The 21203-nt window shown below is 42.0% G+C and overlaps 3 protein-coding genes across 7 annotated transcripts in view; 2 read left to right on the top strand and 1 right to left on the bottom strand.

Moving 5' to 3' along the window:
• The first annotated feature begins 1615 nt into the window (after nt 1-1615).
• On the top strand, nt 1616-3332 carry LOC133483463 (RING finger protein 224-like). Its single transcript, XM_061784768.1, has 3 exons — nt 1616-1747; nt 1843-2172; nt 2936-3332. The coding sequence occupies exons 1-3, from the start codon at nt 1734-1736 to the stop codon at nt 3024-3026; spliced, it is 435 nt and encodes a 144-aa protein (XP_061640752.1). The 5' UTR covers nt 1616-1733; the 3' UTR covers nt 3027-3332.
• Nucleotides 3333-5064: 1732 nt separating this feature from the next.
• LOC133483464 (RING finger protein 208-like) lies at nt 5065-8065 on the top strand. Of its 2 annotated transcripts, none has more exons than XM_061784771.1 (3): nt 5065-5651; nt 6301-6618; nt 6706-8065. In XM_061784771.1, exons 2-3 carry the CDS (start codon nt 6302-6304, stop codon nt 6809-6811), a joined length of 423 nt encoding a protein of 140 aa, XP_061640755.1. In that variant the 5' UTR covers nt 5065-5651; nt 6301; the 3' UTR covers nt 6812-8065. The 2 variants fall into 2 exon arrangements, with proteins under 2 accessions (XP_061640755.1, XP_061640753.1); XM_061784769.1 differs by having other exon boundaries at nt 6283-6618.
• Nucleotides 8066-8755: 690 nt separating this feature from the next.
• LOC133483458 (homeodomain-interacting protein kinase 1-like) overlaps nt 8756-21203 on the bottom strand; it is a 28494-nt gene continuing 16046 nt past the window's right edge. Inside the window, exons 11-18 of one of the 4 annotated variants that reach the window (XM_061784743.1) lie at nt 20970-21088; nt 17467-17601; nt 16391-16551; nt 15787-15858; nt 15372-15542; nt 15075-15289; nt 14866-14978; nt 8756-10432 (exon numbers count right to left, since the gene is read on the bottom strand). In XM_061784743.1, coding sequence (XP_061640727.1) covers nt 9905-10432; nt 14866-14978; nt 15075-15289; nt 15372-15542; nt 15787-15858; nt 16391-16551; nt 17467-17601; nt 20970-21088 — 1514 coding nt within the window. In that variant the 3' untranslated portion in view covers nt 8756-9904. The remainder of the gene's footprint in view (nt 10433-14865; nt 14979-15074; nt 15290-15371; nt 15543-15786; nt 15859-16390; nt 16552-17466; nt 17602-20969; nt 21089-21203) is intronic. The other 3 variants (XM_061784744.1, XM_061784745.1, XM_061784746.1) reach the window with 3 other exon arrangements.

Below are 21203 nucleotides of genomic sequence, written 5' to 3'. Positions count from 1 at the left end.
CTAAGCGTGGACTTTTAGAGATACTTTTGTCACCTTTTTCATCTTTATACAAGCCAACAATTCTTAGTTGGAGGTCTCCAGCGAGGCATGGTGTACATCGGACAATGGTTCTCTAAAAGAGACAATTCTAACCTAGTGTGTTTTTAATGGCCAGAACAGCTTTAAGCCACTCCTCCAAGCTTGTCTAATTGATTGGACTCCAGGTTGGCTCACACCTGACTCTGATTAGCTCTTGGAGAATTCGTAGCCCACAGGTTCACTTTTTCCCCCCCCTTCTCCTGTGAGTGTTTATTTTCAATACAAATATCAAAACATAATTGTGTGGTATTTGTTTGAGCAGACTTTATTCTTGGGATTTAGATTATCAGACCACATTTTATGACCAATTTATGCAGACATTTAAGTTATTCCAAAGAGTTCACATACTTTTTCCTCCCATTGTAGATCTTGTTAACCCTTGATTTGAAATTCTCTATTAAATAGATGATGTTAAATTACAGCTGCTAAACTGTATTTAATTATAAATTTATGAAAGAATAAATAAAATGGAATATATAGTATTATACCTTACTGTCTCTAAAGGGGAAATTCTGTATTAAATACATTCTGTGATAATAGAAAAGATCATAAACACAGTAGTAACAAAAGAAAGAAGATATAAATATACAATATTTATTATTTAGGGTGTTTGCAAAGTCACTGTCCACATTTTTATTAACAAATGTTTCAATACAATTCAATGTGTCCCTTTTATTTTCTATATCGAAACATACTGTATCTGTTAATAAAAAATATAAGTGCACAGTGGCACCCTGTACCCTTTAGGGTTAATTATTAAATAGTGTTAAAATAAAGCATATGAAAAATACACCGTATATAATCGATAAAACATAATATACATTGACATTTTTTATCTAAATTTTGTGTTGCTGTTTATTTGCATGTGCACATTTTAAGATTTTCTTGACGTTTTTATTTCAACCATAATGAGCATTTCTAAGACAATTGTCTTTGCAAAAGTGTAACTTTTACAACATGTCCCTTCAGAATTTCACTCGGACATATCACAATTTTGGGGGAAACACCAAGGTTTCGGACTTGCTCTTTGGTTTTTAAAGAGAGGGACTCCAGGTATTTACTAACAGCAATCCTCTTTATTGCCAAAAACAATTATCTCAGTTTTGTTGTGGTTTAATCGAATTGAATTGATATACCATCATATATGTATAAAAGTCATGCATGGCTGTTATTTTTTCACATCTTTAGTAAAATCGTACATGAGAATGTTTGATGATAGTTTTTTTTTTTTTTTTTAATCCAAAAATTAGTGTCATAAAACATGCACCTTCCTTTTTTTCTGAAACATTGATTTGCAGGACTGATCATCTGTTTATTAAAGTGAGCCAGGCATTAAGATCTTTTGAAAAGATTTTAGATACAAACAAAGAATTATTCTGAGGTTATTCTTGCCACGGAAAATGAACAGTATCTAAGTTCTCAAAAAGTGTGCAAAAAAGTACATGAAAGCAATATTTGTTGATTAGATAAAGTAGGAGGGTATTTTCCGTCTTCGTCCTGTGTAAATACACTTCTTCCTGGGGGCTGTTTACCTAAGCAGAATTCCCCGGAAGAGTGCTCACGTGTCACGTGAAAGGAGGAGTCACAGCTTTAAGAGTCGCTTGTTACTCCGCAGCACTCAGAACACAACTCAGACAGAACAGCACTAACTTCACATGGACAACAACAAGTAAGTTCCAAAGAGTGTAAATCTGAGTTTTTTTTCTTGTTTTTTTTTTAAGTGATAAGTGTATTGAAGTTTAATTGTCATGTTTGCCAATTAAGGCACCCCAACATGTTGCCAAGTGAAGATCTGGAGTGTGTGGTGTGCTGCCACGAGTACTCACGCCGTCAGCGGGTCCCGCGCCTGCTGCACTGCGGTCACACCTTCTGCACACCTTGTCTGGAGAAACTGGTCAACGTGGACGGCGTGATCCGGACCGTCTGCTGCCCCCTGTGTCGCTGGATCACCTGCACTCAGGCCAGCCTGACCTTGCCCGGGGCCTTGTGGGTCAACACCGAGATCTGGGATCAGATAGCAGAGAAAGCGCAGAAAACGAGAAGGAAGGAAGACTCGGAGGAGGATTTGAACAAGCGCCTTATCAGACCAATGTTGTAAGTGGAACCTCTCTTTGAAAACTTTGTCACTACGAAGCATTTATTCACTTGATATCGAGCTTAAGGTCCATTACTACTAGTGAAAAGCGAGATCAAGTGGTTCTCTAACTTTTTCTTTTTAATCAAGTAGCTCCTAAAAAAAATTACTTATCTCTCCAAGAACCAATGACCGACATTAAAATACAGTAGCGTAGTAGCCATGAGTGTTCATAAAACAAAAACAAGATCAAAAATTAAAAACGGTACTTAAATGATGATTCAATTCAAATGTTTTGCCCATAAAAGTTACATAAAAAAAGATCCATCTCTCTATCTATCTATCTACTAAAAAGGTAAATAGAACAGAAAATGTACGCAGTGATTCTCTTGTGTACCACTAGAAAACCACTGCGCCAGATGTTAACTGAAAGAATTTTACAATGTCGCTATTGGTACTATTAACACGCAGTTGTCGAGTAGTGCACAGTTCACAGTTTAGCCTTACTAGTATGCCAGTGTTGTCCTACTAGTATGCAAATTTGTCATATAGTTGTGGAAGGCGGTAATGTAAAAAAAATGTTACTGAGACATTGGCCATTGTACTAGTGTGCCCTATTCGTTCCACTCGTGCGCTGAATGGTCTTAGTAGTGAAGGTCAAAGAGCATACTCGTACATGGCTATCAAGGGTATGGAATAAATGCTCAAAGAGCTTTGCATATTGTCACTCTTGGTGTTGGAGCTGTGAAACGCATGCAAACCTCTTTCTGTGTTCCTCCTCAGCTGGGATTCCGGTCATGCAGTTCTCAAGTCTTCACTCCAGAAAATGTTCAACTGCCTCACTGTGCATGACAAACGCATGCAGGCCTTCTGACGCTTCCGTTGTCCTCTGACATTCATCGTGTTTTATTTATTTTTTATTTTTAACATTAATATTCAACTTGTATATAGATTTTGAAGAAACTGAATAACTGTGAAAAAGAGAATTTGAAATGAAATTTGTTTACTCATTATTTATACATGTTTAATATGTTATCTTCATGCCTTTGTCTACCAACAACTTTAGTCCATCAAGAGGACAAAACACAGTGAATGTTGACCTTGGCTCAAGCTAATATTTTGCAACTAGTTTAGGAGACTGTATTTTTTTTCATGCTACGTGAATAAAAATATTACCGTGTGGGAACATCTCTATCTCCACCTTATTTCTTTATTTACAAATGATGAAAATTATGAATGTATATTGTGTGTATATTCATATCTTGCTCTAGGAATTGGAACTGATGACAATGGGGTATTTTCCCTAAATTCTTCCATGCATCCATTTTCTGAGCCGCTTAAAGACGTTTGCCATTGGGTGTGACGCCCAGAGTGTTTGTTTTGAACCGAATGTGCCATTGTACGGTGGCCGACAGGGGCATAAGAAACGCTGCAAACGGCCACATGCTGCAAATACACAGGAATGACATAAAAATCCAAACCACCACAGAAGCACTTACAACAACGTCAACACAAAAATGCTGTAATCACCCAACAAAATGGCAACAATCACAGAAGACAACTGTAAAAGAAAAAATATTGCATCGTACGAGGCTGACAGGGCCGAGCAAAAGCGCTGCAAACACAAAAACATCAAACAAATGCAACACATAAACTCTGCAAGCGAAATATACAGCAGTCACAGAAACAAAGCAGAAGCAAAAACTTACAAACCACAAAAGAAATGCAAAAGTAAAACGCTGCGAACGCCTTAAACCCCAAAACTACTGCAAGACAGAAATGCTGCAAGTTCACGCTACCAAATGAAAGTGCACCGGGCCTTGCGGCCACTAGGTCCACTCCTGTGAGACCAGATCCTCTTAAAAGACGTGAGGGGGAGTCCCAGGAAATAAAATGACGAACGTCGATTGTACTGTAAAAGTCTAAGCGTTGAAAGAATTTATAGCTTCTTATTTCATCACACTCATCTCATGTTAACTGTCATTAAATGTCATCTGCTGCGAACTTTTTGTTTCGATTCATAGCATTTGCGGGATTCCTTTTTGCCTTGTCCAGTCAAGATTTATCAACATGGTTAGAATAATTATAGTACACAAGTCCCCAAAAGTTAGAAATAGTCATTTCCGGATGAAGATAAAATGCACGACACGTGAACTTAATTTGAGCATCTTTAAACTGCCGAATGCACGTCCAACTGTTTGTTCACTGTTCCAGTACTTTTTTTTTTTGCACAACTTTGTGTTCTGCAAAATTCACAACAAATGCTTGGCTCATGAACATTTCTTTGGACGTCCACTTCAATACCTTTCTGTGAGTCTTCCAGATGAACTTCCATTTTGTTTAGTCATGATTTCCCAAGGTCTGTGGAAGTTTGTATGTATTTGCTCCTGACGAACTACCATCACATGAATGGTTTGCTGTCTTTTGGATGTCATGTTATTAGGCAGCATCGCTATTGATTATTGTTCGGCATGTGCACACATAGACCCCAAGTGTTGGTCAAGCACCTGCCCTTTTGCCCTGGATGAAAAAAGTGCCCTTTCTGCTGCAGCCCATTTTATTCTTCATTCATCAATATTTAAGAAAATAAAAACTTAGCCTCTGTGCCATCAATTCCACCCAAAGTGTTTGGATATCTGATTGCGTTTTATTTGTTGTTGTTTATTTTTACTCTCCCTCTCTAATATATATATATATATATATATATATATATTTAATTGAGTTGTACAGGTTATAGCTTAACTTATAGTGGGGGGAAGGTTTAAAATGATTTATCTTGATCTCATTTTGTATATAACAAAAACCTGCCATTTGCACAGGGGTGTGTAGACGTTTTATTATCCACTGTAAATTCCCTTCAGCTCCTTTGTTAAAACGTGTATTATTGACTGTGTTGATAGTGTTAAAAGAAATAAATACACAACACATAATCCTTCCCCTTATGTTTTTGTCTAAATTGTATGAACAATTGTAGCGATGGGCCCCCTTTTGTGGCATTAAGCACCTGCCCCCAAACATGTCTGTGCACGTGCCTGATTATTGTTGTTGTAATAACTCCTTATTTGTTTCAACTGCGTCATAGACATTTTGTCGTATGCTAAGGAACTGTGTGCACTACCAAAGAAAAATGAAAAAAATTGTGTAAAAGGCTCCTTAAGTGTACTGCATGAGTTGGATACACATGCATGTGACTGTATATTGTGTGAAGGAGCAAAGTTTGCAAATAAAAGTCACTTCATAAATCACCCACAAAGGCTGTCATGTGTTGTTGAGATAAGGTATTAGCCTGGTTGTGGGAGGTCTTTTATTCCCCACAGTGACGTGTAAATACAATTCTGTTTACCATCGAGACTTCCTTGGAAGAGTGCTCGTGTGTGTCACGTGGTGCAAAGTAAACAGTTGTGTCTTTAAGAGCAGCTTAAAAAAGCAGAAGCACTCAGAGCAAAACTCAGACAACTCTGCACTAACTTCACACAGCAACGCAACTTTCATCTTATGAGTAAGTATGTCTTACTGCAGGTATTTTGGACGTTTCTATGGTTTTGAAATTATACACCACCACGATGGATTCGGAATGGGCACAAAATCAAAACATGATGATGTTTTGACTTTCACTTTTAATTTAAGCGGTTTCACAAAAATAGGCCTACGATCATTCATCATTTACAGGCAAGGGGGTGACACAATTGTAAGTTAGCAGTCACACATGCCTGTACGGTGGGCGACATCTTAGAGCGTCTACCTCAAAGTTCTGTGGACCGCGGTTCAATCTCCGGCCCCGCTCCAGCACGCCCGCGACCCTTGCGAGGAGAAGCGGCTCAGAAAATGAATGGATGGACATGCGTGTACCATAACCACATACCACATCATGTTTGACACATGCTTTGGATGGCGAGCCTTGGGCGCATCTTTCCAAAACATCTCTTGAGTGTAGATTTTGACAATGCTAATCTAACCTTCTCCAGAATATTCTTGACTTTGGTAGCTCGTGTGAGCATTTCAGCCCCTGAAAATTGGGGTACTCCACATAAAATGGAAAAATCCTAAACACTTTTTCCCTTGTCCACCTACTGTTGTTGCTCTATCATATGGAATGTAAGAAGTGTAACATAATTGTCATATGTACACAGCTTGCCAATTGTCCTCAGCATGTCGACAAATGAAGAGCTGGAGTGTGTGGTGTGCTGCCACGAGTACTCACACAGTCAGCGGGTCCCGCGACTGCTGCACTGCAGTCACACATTCTGCGTCCCTTGTCTGGAGAAACTGGCCAACGTGGACACCGACATCCAAACCATCTGCTGCCCCCTGTGTCGCAGGATCACCACCTTTCAAGCCAGACTCGCCCTGCCTGAGGCATTGTGGGTAAACACTGAGATTTGGGATCACATACCAAAGAAAGAGCAGAAGAAGAGGACGGAGGAATCCGTGGAGGATTTGAACAAGAAGCTCTTCAGGCCCATGTTGTAAGTAGAACAGCTCTTTTTAATTGTCACTTTTCATGTTGGAGTGTCAAAATAAGTCAAAACCCAATTTTCTCTGTTTCCGCTCAGGTCGAATTCAAATCACACTGCTTTCAAGTCCAGACTGCATAAAGTGTTCAACTGTTTTCTGCTGGAGGAGGGACAATTTTGGTCTGATTCTATCGTTGTCATTTGACATTCATCTGGACCAATGCAACACTCCATGTTGCACACTTTGGAAAGACATGTTTGTGGCATCTTATTCTTTGCATCAAAGTTTGTTTGTTTTTTTAACATGAACTCGCTGAATTGTACATTCACCTGATTTCAACTGTGATTTTTTTTTTGCGGGGGGGAGGGGGGGGGGGGGTTGTATTTATACATCAAATTACACTGCACTCATCTAAGTCCATCCATCCATCCATTTTCTGAGCCGCTTGTCCTCACTAGGGTCGCGGGCGTGCTGGAGCCTATCCCAGCTGTCATCGGGCAGGAGGCGGGGTACACCCTGAACTGGTTGCCAGCCAATCGCAGGGCACATAGAAACAAACAACCATTCGCACTCACAGTCATGCCTACGGGCAATTTAGAGTCTCCAATTAATGCATGTTTTTGGGATGTGGGAGGAAACCGGAGTGCCCGGAGAAACCCCACGCAGGCACGGGGAGAACATGCAAACTCCACACAGGCGGGGACGGGGATTGAACCCCACACCTCAGAACTGTGAGGCTGACGCTCTAACCAGTCGGCCACCGTGCCGCTACTCATCTAAGTCCAGAATGAAATGCACTTTGAAACTGTGTGTACTGAACCATACGAGCTGGGCCATGTGTATATAAACTGCTGATATACGTGGAATTTACATTTTAACTTTCAGTCTTAGTAAACTCATAATTTATCACAAACACAGTTCAAGTACTGCAAATATGTCTACAGTTTGCTAACGCAAACCTATGAAATTCCTTTCTAAAGTTCATCCAGTCTTTTATATTTTAGGATATTGAATATTTAAAATGGCGGCACGTTGGTGCTTTAGCTGTTTTGCACATCTGCCTCACGGTTCTGAGGACCCGGGTTCAAATCCCGGCCCCGCCTGTGTGGACTTTGCATTTTCTCCCCGTGCCTGCGTGGGTTTTCTCCGGGCACTCCGGTTTCCTCCCACATTCCGGAAACATGCGTGGTCGGTTAATTGAAGACTCTAAATTGCCCGTAGGTGTGAATGTGAGTGCGAATGGCTGTTTGTTTAAATGTGCCCTGCGATTGGGTGGCGACCAATTCGGGGTGTACCCCACCTCTCGCCCAAAGGTAGCTGTCTGTTATCGGCTCCAGCACGCCCGTGACTCTAGGGAGGATAAGCGGGATTGAAGATGAATGAATATTGATGGTTGCTTACTGACCGTGGGGGAGAGGAAGATGTCTCGCCTTCGGGAAGATGACTCAGCGGGAATCGAGAGGGGCGCCTTGACCAAGGACACGTGGCCGGGTGTTGGTCTCATGTCTTCACCTTGAAACCCTCCCCTTAGTGTGTTATGTCTTGTGGCTTCGATGCTTCCCTATTTCAAATAAATACAGGAGCAACGGGGGAGATTGTTTAGAGCGTGATAGGAGAATGAAATTGAACAATGTCCCACACGTCCTCCTCATGAGCAAAAGAAACCAGCGTCTTCATTCCTTTGTGTCTATTTTTTATAGGTGTTGGGTGAGATAGATCCAACAGTCATGTTTATTGGAACATTAACTCATCCATTAGTTATCTTTAACATGGTGATTTACATTTCTCACACAAGAGGAAGCAGTTTAATTACACCACTAACATACAAAGTGAAAGACATTGCCATAATAAACCCGGAAAGTTGTCTTACTAGTCACATGTAACTGATTAAGATTCAATGCATTGTGATAACAGTACTAAAAGGTGACTTCCAGAGAAGCAATAAAAGAAACATTATGTCCGCCCGCCCACTTTCTTTTTTTTTTTTTTACAGCCACACGAAACGCTGCATTGGTTGAGTCTCAAGTGAGCTTCGTCTCCCACCTGTCGTCCACTACAAAGACTCAAGCAGCAGTTGTATTATCAGCCCACACATTCATTCATCTTACAGTAGAATCAATTACTTTAAAGAGAATAAGAGGAGACCCGTTTGTGTTTGTGGTTATTTTATTGCAAACAGTGATGGTGGATTATTGAGCAGAATAATTTCCCTGAATTAGTTCTACCGAGTAGCATCTTTAACTACTAGAATAAGGTCAAATTACAGTAAAATACTCAAGACATTACAACACAAAACGATGCAAACACAACGGGGAAGGATCGACTAAAAAGCTTTTAGAACCCACAGTCGCCATAGAACTTTCACTGCAGTCACCTGAAGGAAAATCTCTCTCTTCTGCAACATTTTGGCTGGCATTAATTTTTTCAAACTAATTCTTGTAAGACAGATAGGAGCATCTTACACGACGAAGTAATCAACCAAAAGATTATATGTTAATATTCAGCAGTCACTGGGTACTGCAGCAAGCAAGTATCCAAACGTTATCTTTGTTACATAAAAACTGGCCTTACTTACACCAATTATTAAGAGGTCCTAAATAACAGTGGCTAGCGGATTTTGCATTTAATAGGTGTGGCTATGACAAACAAGATATATATTTTGAGAAACAGAATAATTTCCTTTTCCCCCCCTTTTTGAAACAAACCCAAAAAGCTTTTCATGTCATTTATCAGCATGACAAACTCACTCATCTGGATTTCATAAATACATTCAGTTAAAAAGAAAAGAACAAAATCAAAAAAACTATTGCATGGTTCATCTGGCCTAAAACACTGTCACTACATAAACACACGATCACATGTGCACTTAAATTAACATTGAGCCATCACATTTGGGCCACCTTTCACGGCTTAAACTCCACACCCTCATCTTCCCACCGTACACAGTCAAAACATAAATTAAACATAGCAAAAAGACAAGATTGGTTCGTAAACAGACGAGGGTCAAGTACAGTTATTATTAGGTTAGCTAAAACACAGGGACTCACTTGATTAATGTCTGCTAGTCCTTCACTAGCACAGGAAACGGGGCTTAAAGGTTTGTCGCAGCTTGTGACAGGAGCAGAGTCTCTCTTCACACAAAGAAACAATGACCACAACGCCTAATATGAAGTGGCTAAAATATGGGCGTCAGATAACATTTTCTAAAGGAAAATAAATGGAGAGGACAAGCCTTGTGATGAAAAGCAGCAATCGGATAAGTGACAGTCATCCCTTGGAGGTGCTATGTGAAGAATCTTATAGGTAGGGGTACTGCGTGAGGCGTCTGGGGCTCAGCTGGTAGGCACCGTACGCCTCGGCCCGCGGCGTCACGCTCACGTAAGGAGAGGCTGCAGTGAACTGCTGCTGGTAGACCGCCGGCAGACCGTGCAGCAGACTGCTGACCGACTCCTTGCGGCTGGCCGAGTCTCTCCTGGAGGAGGACGAGGAGGCGGTGTATGTGGCTGCATAAGCAGAGGGGGAGTGTCCGGAGTGTCCGTGGCCGGTATGGCCGGCGTGGCTGGCGTGGCCGCCGTGGCCGGGGTGACCGGCGTGGCTACGGCCCAGCAGCTGCTCCATGACCTGAGAGGCGGATGAGAGGGCGGTGGAGGCCGGGTAGGTGTACAGGCCGGGCCCGGCGGCTGACACCGAGGCGAGGGCCGACACTTCGGGGAAGTTGTAGTGCGGAGCTGAGGCGGCCGGAGGGAAGGTCTGCTGGCGACGCAAGGATGAGTCAGCGTGGGGCGGCCCTGCGCGCTCCTGAGATGAAGACACAACAGGCTGGACCTTCACAACACACACACACAGATAGTTATGTCAACTGACATGCTGCTTTAGTCTAATATAGCAACGCAACTGATTGGTCGACAATTCAAATTTACTCCTCCGCATCGACGTTTAAAGGTTGACGTCTATAATCGTTAAACAGGTGTTTTTGGCATCTCATCTTCCAATGAATGATGGCAGCAGTGCGATGTCGAGCTCTATCTTCGTCGCCAAAATGTTACATTCAATAATGTGTAGGCGGCAACTGTTTCATAACCAAAACTTTGTTCATATCACAACACGCACTACACTTGTTTTACAACCCTGGTTGCATAGTACAGCATACAGCTAGCTGTACTATGCAACAAGCCTGTGGAAATATGTGACCAAAATTGAGACCTGTCATTTGCAAAATATGCAAGTCTATCCTAAAATACAACAAAAGTACAAGTGAAATAGAGAATGGTTCCCAAAACTATTAAAACACTGGCTAAATTATCTAATGTCTAGTATGTTTTACCTAGAAATGACACAGGAAAGTGACAAAAAGAAGCTAAGCCTTGAAAAATAATTGTTTTTTAATTTTTACATTTAACAAAATGTTTAATTTCCACAATTGTTCCTACCATTTCTCTATACAGGTACAGTATATCCAGTGTTCCAAATGTATTCAGCAAACTCCGGTGAATAGGAGAGGGACCGGGCTGCCTTGCGCTAAAACACCCACCCCAAAAGGTTTGAATTTGCCTGTCAATGCCACAAGATGGCAGCAAAGGACTTTTCTCCATTAGACAAGATTACGGCCCAACTAAATGAAGCTCCTTCCTTCAATTCAACATAGTTGCTTGGCACCAAGAGGCCAGCGGAAGCAAGAGTTTCATATCAGACAAGGCTTTGACCTGAGAACGAAAAGTGTGAATAACAGCAGATAGGTTCCAAAAACTATAATCAACAATTAGGCAATTGGTGAATGCCGAACTGCAAGTATGGTGGGGGGTCACTGTACATACTCACGGTTCACTATGCACAAATTCAACTGTTTGATTTTTTTTGTGGAACCTATCCTCAGCTATTTCCTGAATAATGCACTTATTTGCAGTTTTGGGCTCTTTCTGAAACACCCTAAGATACCATAAAATGGTGCCAAAGCCCGGTCTCATAGTAACAAGTCGGTGATGCATCCTGACTGAGAGACAGTCTTTGTAACCCAAAAAGGAGCCAGGTTTAGTCTGGGTTGTTAGCAGAAGAGTCCTCGCCGCATGTACATGTGATCTTCTGGTGCATTTCTTTGGAATTAAATGATCTGTAAGCCATTTATCTTTAAAGGTAATATTGGAAGACGAGTTTGATATGATTTAACTGTTCCGGGATCATCATTTGTGGTATATTTCGTCTTTAAACTATTAATATAAACTGGAGCAAAAAAGTGTTTAGTCAGCCACCAATTGTGCAAGTTCTTCCACTTAAAAAGATGAGAGAGGCCTCTAATTTTCATCATAGGTCTCACCTATGAGAGACAAAATGAAAAAAAATAAGTATTTGGTCACCTACAAACAAGGAAGATTTCTGGCTCTCCCAGACCTGTAACTTCTTCTTTAAGAAAGACATGCAAACACCAAAGGCATGAAAAAGGTGACCAAAAAAATAAATAATTTAAAAAAAATTTTTTAAAAGGAAAACATTGTTTGGGTTCTGGGGGGGGGGGGGGGGGGGGGGGGGGGGGATCCTGCAGAGAATGTTTTTTATTTTAACATAAATTAAGCAATCTGGAAGACAAACAAATTTTCTTCACGCGGAAAAACATTTATTTACACCGCTCAAGTACATATTGATGTACAGATTTAAGAGCCAGGCCCATCTCCACCTGCACCTGATGCCTGCTTCAAGCTGTGCCACATGAACAGCATCCTCCTCTTTAAGCACTCTTATTCTGGAAAAGAATTGACTAAAATCATTGTCTGTTTCACTTCATTTTTCACTATTACCTACTTCAAAGGCTAATCCCAAATACATCCTTCGGGAAAATATTAAGTACAATATTTTTCGGATACAAGCGGCCGAAATGAGTTTCCTCCGCAGGGTGTCCGGGCTCTCCCTTAGAGATAGGGTGAGAAGCTCGGTCATCCGGGAGGATCTCAGAGTAGAGCCGCTGCTCCTCCGCATTGAGAGGAGCCAGATGAGGTGGCTGGGGCATCTGATTTGGATGCCTCCCGGACGCCTCCCTGGTGAGGTGTTCCGGGCAAGTCCCACCGGGAGGAGACCCCGGGGACGACCCAGGACACGCTGGAGAGACTACATCCTTCGGCTGGCCTGGGAACGCCTCGGGATCCCCCCGGAAGAGCTGGATGAAGTGGCTGGGGAGAGGGAAGTCTGGGCGTCCCTGCTGAAGCTACTGCCCCCGCGACCCGACCCGGATAAGCGGTAGAGAATGGATGGATGGATGGACAATATTTTTCAGTTTTTATTGCCCATTTCTAAACTTGACGTTAGTTAATTCTGTGCTGTGACATAATCCCCAACATCGCTCCGTCGCTTGATACATTTAATATCCGTAAACTAATTAGATAAATGTAGGCGCGTTTCCTAATTAATACAAGATGTACTAGAAGAACAACTCTTGTCGCCGATGTTATGTGTGTTTTGCGGTTCCGCTGGGCTACGACCCGCAGCACCTCAACATGAAAATACAAAAGACCAGTGCAACAAATACGACAATGGCTGATCTGATGAGCAAAAACGTAGCAATAGAGGATAGCCGCTCCAGAGGTAGGTAGAGTGGCCAAACATTGTACTCAAGAGTACTGTTACTTGACAATAATGTGACTCAAGTAAAAGTAAAACGTAGTCCTCCCAAAAATTACTTAAGAGTAATAAGTACACAATGAAATAATTACTTAAGTACTGAGTAATAGTGGGTAACTTCAGATTTTTTAACCACAGCATGAACATCAATCAAAAAAAAAAAAAGTACAAAATAAAATGCAAATTCTGATGTTGCTGTGTGTGTATGCACAGTCAAAACTATAACTTTCACGATGTGCAGTGTCTGACGTGCTCCAAGCCTCAGCCTACACTGCGCAGAGCTTCAGTGAATAAAAAATAAAAAAATAAAACAGTTAAAACAGTTAAAATAACTATTTTAACAACATGTTAACATACTTGGATAATTTGTACTAATAATGTTCATAATTTGGACACCCTTTACTTAAACCATGCAAACTTTTTTTGACCCAGCCCCCTCAAAGAATCTGAATCGAACTAAGGAACTGGAATGGTAACCGGAATCGCTCAAATTCAAACGATGCCCAACCAGAGTTACAAGTGAGCTGAAATATCCACGTTTGGGCAGACAGCGCCAGACAACTACTACAATACATGAAAGCTGTCGTTTTTGTTCTTCTAAATGTAAACAAGAGTCGCGCGCCGTTGCCTTCATGGTAACGACGACCTTCTCAACATGCCCGCCACATAGGCACGACGATCAGCCGGGCTGGCTTATCTAGTATTAATACCTAAGCCCGGGAAGCCCAATAGAAGCCCAATAGAAGATTAGACATGTTTTGTGTCGCTTGATTGGTGAACTAGACTTAAAACAGCACCAATGCGGAAGTCCAAGTCGTAGTTTCGCTCACAAAATAGTTGATAAATAAGCAATCATTGATAAATAAAAGTAGCGACTGACATTTAGATCATTGTAATGGAGTAAAAGTACCGTTACTTCTTAACAGAAGAGTGTTTTCTGGTCTCGTCAACTCCTGTGATTTATCCAAAGCCAGTCCCCAAGCACACAGGTGGAACTTAAGGCTGATGCGCCAGCATATTAGTCCGCCGCGGAGTAATATTCACAATTACATCTGTGTGTGGAATGGATCTAGCTGCCAGCGTTCAAAGAGTACGAAACAGCCAGTGCTGAAGTAGTATGAAACAGTCTATGCCGACAGCAACGGCCACCGCCCACCATCTGCATGGAGGAATGGGCCAAAATACCAGCAACAGTGTGTGAAAACCTTGTGAAGACTTCCTCTGTCATTGCCAACCAAGGGTATATCCCAAAGTATTGCAATGAACCTTTGTTGACCAAATACTTATTTTCCACCATAATTTGCTCATAAATTCTTTAAACATCAAACAATGTGATTTTCTGGATTTTTTTCTTCTTCTCATTTTGCCTCTCATAGGTGAGGTATACCTATGATGACAATTGCAGGCCTCTCTCATATTTTTAAGTGGGAGAAACTGCACAATTGGTGGCTGACTAAATACTTTTTTATGCCCTACTGTAGCATCAATTTCTCACAGCTTTTCGCTCTTCACGGCACGGGTCGGTCCCAATCTGTAGATTACTGTAGGTGAATTTGTGAGTGATGAACCACGAATATGCGGGTGTTTATTTCAGTGTTAAAAGAGCTTCGTGTGTGATTGTATTTGCTGGCTCAACATAAAAGCGGCCTCACCTGGCTGAGGTTTAAGGGGCGTGACTGGCTCAGCATCAGTCCGTGTTGTTCCAGGCTCTCCCCCGAACTACTTGGCTGCTGATGAGACATTCTCTTGGTTTTTATGTAGTTCACTAGGGTTAAAAAGAGTAATACATGTTAACGTCTGTCCCTTTCAACACCAAAATAACAGTAATGATGCATGGCACAGGAACGAGCACACTTCTCACCAGTTTCTGGGCGGCTACGTGTAGCCGCAACTCTTTCGGGCGCCTGAACTTTGACTGAGGGCGCCACCACGGCCAGAGACTTGGCCTGGCGAGAGGAAACGGTGCTGGCTGCGTTAAGTGCGCGGGGACGCGGCGTCAGGGGGCTGGCGGTAGAGGAGTCGGAGTCGTGCACAGTCACACAGCTGATAACATTGGTGCGCTGGCTTAGTGTAACACTGCCTCAAAAGAGAAACAGCTTTAGTTCAAAATCCACGCTTTGCTGGGTAACCATTTTGTAACGGGTCATCAGAGGCTCACCTGGCAGGATGAAACTTGCGCTCATCCTCCGTGTCAGTGTCGCTGTGTATTGTTATGATGCTGACCGCCGGGCTGGGAGTGTCTGAGATAACGATGGGCTGCGACAAAGTGGCCATGAGACTGGATGACGTCACACCATTGGTGCTGAGCAACGACGCAGTCGAGATACCCCTGAGCCAAAGCATTGAAAAAAAAGACTGAGCTCCTTTAATACTGGAATCTACCAAACAGCAAATATTTCCTATAGTTGGGAACTGACCACAGGATTGTAGGAAAACAAACAACATGGCCATTGGGCTTTCTATCAAAACAATGAGTAGAGTGACTTAAGTTATTGAGGACAGCAAGTTATTATTAATCCTTATGGAGTGATGAGTCATTTGGTGTCAGCCGTAATTCTCTCCTGGTCACTAACCTGTTTCTGTTCTCTCCTCGCCTGGCTTTGACCTTCTTCCGCTCCTGCTGAGTTTTGGTTTGCGCTGTGCTCCTGTCAAGGTAAAAAAAACATGAAACAGGTTAACGGAATCACTAATCAAATTATTTCAATTCCATGTAAAAGATGACCATTTTAAAGAAAATATTCCTTGAAGAACCATAGAGAAAATTAATAAAATAAAAATTGCATTGATTAGTAATTATTTTTACACTGTATATTTTCCAATTGCAGAAATTTCTTGTAAAACTAGCCTGGGGCTATGGCCTTAAAATAAAATTTCAAATTTGTTTTACAAAACTACAATTTCCAATTTAAATATTTTTTTCCCTTTGCTTATAGAAAAAGCAACTGATAATACCATTCGAAAAGGTTTTCTCAATGTTTCCCCTTCTGGTGTTGCTTTATCTCTCCTGATACCTAACAACTTTTAAAATGCCCCCCCCCCTCCCCACACACACACACACACACACACAAGTCATAGAAGTTATTTACACAACATTCCTGATAAAAATGTAATCAACACAATGATTAAAATTATCGTTGTCATCCCTCGTGTACATGGAAGACCACTTGGTTAACATACCTCCAGTTGTGTCCCTGCTGAATGGTGGTATCGGTGTGATGGGAGTCCTGTGGTGACTCTGCAATATTTGCCTGGTGAGCAGAGCTGTGGATGGCTACGCTCGGGACCTGTTGCCATGACGACGGAATGAGGATTTGTTGAGTTCCAGTGGGCCAGGCCTGCTGGGAGAAACGGCCCAGAGAGTCACATTTCAACCCAGGTAATACCGGTGTTCAGTGAAGGAACTCCATGCCTTGAACAATCAGGCAAACCAGGCCATGCTGAGAAATAAACCCAAAGACTTCTTAAGGCAATCCTAGAGTGAATCGCTGCTGCAGGCAAAGCACAAGATCAGCGAGCAACCTTTCCCAAGCCATTCCCTTATTTTTAGCACTGCCCTGCAACAAATCAACAAAATGAAATCATGCAAAGCACAAACACTGAAGCACTGGAAACAGACCAGGATGTGTAAAACAAAATACAAAACAAATCATGGTGCCTGTTAAAGAAGAAACAGGAGTTAGTTGCTTTTGTTAACTGATAACACTGTCTGCAGCATGCCATATGTTGTAGGGCTGAAATAGAAAGTGTGTCAGAGTAAAATTGTGGGGATTTTGGTGTGCTTTGAATGTGCACCATCCTGTACTGAAACCAAAAAGGAGGACAGGATATGAGAAGCTGCAAGCAAAGCGCAGACCAACTCAGCAACACATGCGCTCCATGCCCTAACCACACCTATGGGGAAAGAGAATGTCAGAATGTGTAAATGATGTGAGGAGAAAAAAGGAGCAGGAAGAGGAAAAGGAATCATTTGAAATGATGTGTTTAGTCAATGTGCATCTATAATTACAAATAAAATGTCAGCAAAGGTACTGGAAGTAAAAGATCAGAGCACTTGACTCCATCAGCAATTTACTTACAAATAGGTTAAACTGCAATATAAATATCATGGGCCTTTGAGAAGACCATATATGAGAAGACAGATTCAATGTGTAATGCTGATAGAGATAAGCAAACAAATAAGAAAGTGGGACAGGAGAGATATGACGCGTTATTGGTAGCAGGAAAAGTGCACGTCGTTCTTTGTGGTTCTTTACCAGCACTGTGGCTGTGTGCTCCAAGAGGGTGGGCCGACCCACCCCGGTACCTAGCCCGACTGGTAGGGAATACTGCGAGGCTATGCCTGATGAGGGTGGGTGAAGGGTGGCCACCATCAGGGGTGTACAGGAACCCTAGAGGATGTGGGAAGGCAGTGTGAGAAACGCAGATGTCCTTCAGGGCTGCCGTGTGACTTTGAGAGCATAAAAATCCAGCTGCATATGCCATCTGGACACGCAAACTGCAATGTGCAGAGATTAGGTCTGTTATTAGCTGAAAACCAGATTTGTGGCCAAATGACGCTCAGGACAGGACATGCATAAGGTCCTGAGTAGCAGTCACATGAGTTATGGAAATACAAAACGTAATTTGTTGAAACAAAACAAAATAAATCATAGCTCCAGTGCTATGATTTTATGGTTTGTTGCTTCAAACTAGGGCTGCACGATATACTGTTTGATTATCATCATCGCGATGTGTGCATGCACAATAGTCTCACAACAAAGGTCCTAGCGATGTAAGGGGCAAAAGATCTCAAACATTCACTGCATGCATCATTCCGCCAATCACAATCATACTGTTCATAGTTCAAGCTCGCAAAACAAGTCTCCAAATAAGAGTCAAAATGTTCTTGCTTCAAGTTGTTTGTCATTCCCAGCTGCAGTTTTCTGTAAAACTGTCAGGTAAAACAAATAATTAAACAACGAATGCCTGCTAACCTAAGTGCTAGCATACGGTGATAAAAGCGAGACATGCTGATACGATTAGCACTGATGTTACAATAAATTATAACCCTTCAAACAACACACGGAGCAGCCCGGAGGTGTGATGTCGACCCCGGGTGCTTCGAGGACGTTTTGGATCGTCCATTCTTCAAGGAGAGTTTGAGGTAATCTTCACATACTTTTAATATGGCTGAAGCAGGTAACATAACTCGCTAGTTTTATATGTAAACATGCTGGCTTTCTGTCAGTTGTCTGCTCTAAAGTTTCGTCAAATATGTCGGGGCTGATCTGGGAAATATGCCACGATAGCAAATCAGGGCCAATAAAGGGATTAAAATCTGATCCAGACACAAGGTGCACACAGCAGTGTGTGTTGTTTAAACTATTCATCCATCCATTTTCTGAGCCGCTTCTCCTCACTAGGGTCGCGGGCGTGCTGGAGCCTATCCCAGCTATCATCGGGCAGGAGGCGGGGTACACCCTGAACTGGTTCCCAGCCAATCGCAGGGCACATACAAACAAACAACCATTCGCACTCACATTCACACCTACGGGCAATTTAGAGTCTCCAATTTATGCATGTTTTTGGGATGTAGGAGGAAACCGGAGTGCCCGGAAAAAACCCACGCAGGCACGGGGAGAACATGCAAACTCCACACAGGCGGGGCCGGGGATTGAACCCCGGTCCTCAGAACTGTGAGGCTGACGCTCTAACCAGTCGTCCACCGTGCCTTGTTTAAACTAATGCACTCAAATATCGAAACACTAATGCGTGTAGGCCTGTCACAATAATTACTCATCGTTCAATAAATAAAATGGACACGATATTTTTTCCGGACTCAATAAACTGTCGTTGTGGTGAGCCGGCGCACAGATCACACAGTGAGTGCATTGGACAGATGTGTTATTAGCTGCTGGTGGGCTCATGGAACCCCGGCGGACTTGCCGGTGTTGGCTCCGTCCAATATTGCACAGCCTTGCTCCATGTGCAGCGCATAGATTCACACAACAGAGACAATTCAGGGAAAGTTAACCGTTTGTCGTGCGGGTTGTTGTTAGCTCTGCCTATGAGTTAAGGAGCTAAACGGCTCACTCCAATGTTGTTTAAAACAGAGCTTTGCTCAGAGTTGTTGTGTGTGTGTTAGTCCCCAATAACATACACGGGGACGTTAACTGTGTATTAAGCATAGCCTCAGTAGCACATGTTATTCAGCCAGTAGTTGACGACAGCGAACGTCAACGTGTATTTGATTGACAGGTGAAGGGCTCGTCTTCAGCGGACCAACCACACAGTAGCCGGGTTTACGTGGAAACTTTTTTTGTCATTCCGATTGAAAATCTCGGGTCAACTGTTTACATGTGAGGCGATCTATTCGGATGGGGTGTATACATGATGTGCACTACATTTAATCAGAACAGCTGTAAGATGTGCACTTCGTCGTGAATGTCACGTAATTTATCAAGATGGAGGTCCGTCATCTATTCAGCAGAGCAGTTGTTTTTATGTTTATTTTTTTTAAAAACAGCTTGATAAAAACAACATAAGTAGCTAAAAACAAGATGTCCGCTCACATACGAGCTCTGTCGGGCGCCACCATATTTACGCTGTGCGTAAAACGATGACGTCAAAGCGCATTTACGCCGAGACGAACCATGCGCAGACAGAGCGCTTCCCGGCACTATTCAAAATGACGGGATACATGGCGAAAATGTACTTCTGATCCGTTTGGCAAAAGGAATATTCCACTCCTCTGAAGCTGAATGAAATTAAATTCGGACTTGACCTGCTTATTCCAATTGAGGCGTTTATATTTAGCATTTTCATTCGGTTTGGGCCTCTAAAGCGATAATAATTGGAATAGAAGGCTCCATGTAAAACAGGCTGGTCTTGAAGCTCTATACTTTATTTCAGACCAAGGGGGAACATAACAAGAATAATACTGATTTTAAAAGCAAAATAAATCAATAATGGCAGGGCTTATTTTTCATGATTTCAGAGGCATTAAAAAGACATTTATCGTGATAGTTTTTGTGACAATATATCGTCATAAAACCTAGGCCTAAATGCGTGCTGATTGAATTGATTAAAACAAATGAATACTGTTAGGCTTGTGTTAACAGTATAACTGGGCATGAAAAGAAATTATTTTAACTTCAGGTCTGGCTGGACACTTAGCTGGTCAATACGACGGTGTGTTTAAATAGAGGTAGACAGACTTTACACAAATATCTCCGTAAACATCTGAGCTCTGTGGAGCATAGTTTTTCCACTTAAGCTATTATAAATTGTCCAAAAGGGAAAAAGAAAAATGTGTGCTGATTTTTATATTACAAGTATGTTATCCTGTATTTTCCCCCACATCGCAACATATATATATATATATATATATATATATATATATATATAGCAGGGTTCCAAAAAAAAAAAAATTCCAATGTCATCTTTTTCCAATATCGTGTAGCCCTACTTCAGACCATAATAGTTACATTCAAGGAAGCCAAAATGCTCTATTTGAGGTTCATATATGACATGTAACCTTTAGTGGAGATGTGGGTGACACATGATGCAGCAAATTACCAAATCTGGATGCAAAAAAGCAAAGTGAATTTTCATACATCAAACCACAAAACCTGCCACATCAGCATTTAAATGCCAGAAAACGGCCCAACACAACTGAAGACAAATGAAGAAAGCTGATACCGTCAAATATTGTGGGACTTATTTAATAGGACAGTTGGCAGACGTCAAGACATGCAAACGCCCTCCGAAGTCTTACCTGTGTGAGCATGCTGGGCTGGATCTGCAAGGACTGCGCAGGCTGATTCTGAGGTACTATAGGAACAGAGTTATCCATCCTCACAGGGAAACTTGAGTTCTTGCTTGATGACTGCAGCCCTGGATGGACCATGGATCATTTTCACATAATCATACTGATGAACATCTTGCATGTTTGATGTATAACATAATATGGACGCTACAATTGCAATACAGTGATACCTCGATCTACAAG

This window comes from Phyllopteryx taeniolatus, chromosome 9 (genome assembly GCF_024500385.1).
Source record: "Phyllopteryx taeniolatus isolate TA_2022b chromosome 9, UOR_Ptae_1.2, whole genome shotgun sequence".
Taxonomy (NCBI): domain Eukaryota; kingdom Metazoa; phylum Chordata; class Actinopteri; order Syngnathiformes; family Syngnathidae; genus Phyllopteryx; species Phyllopteryx taeniolatus.
This window is presented reverse-complemented; position numbering and strand designations above follow the sequence as displayed.

Excerpts from the sequence above, each read along its gene's own strand:
- LOC133483463 (XM_061784768.1), top strand. Across the intron at positions 2,173-2,935 it reads CGCCTTATCAGACCAATGTT|CTGGGATTCCGGTCATGCAG; the intron begins GTAAGTGGAACC and ends GTTCCTCCTCAG.
- LOC133483464 (XM_061784771.1), top strand. The coding sequence starts at position 6,302 with ATGTCGACAAATGAAGAGCTGGAGTGTGTGGTGTGCTGCCACGAGTAC. Across the intron at positions 6,619-6,705 it reads AAGCTCTTCAGGCCCATGTT|GTCGAATTCAAATCACACTG; the intron begins GTAAGTAGAACA and ends GTTTCCGCTCAG.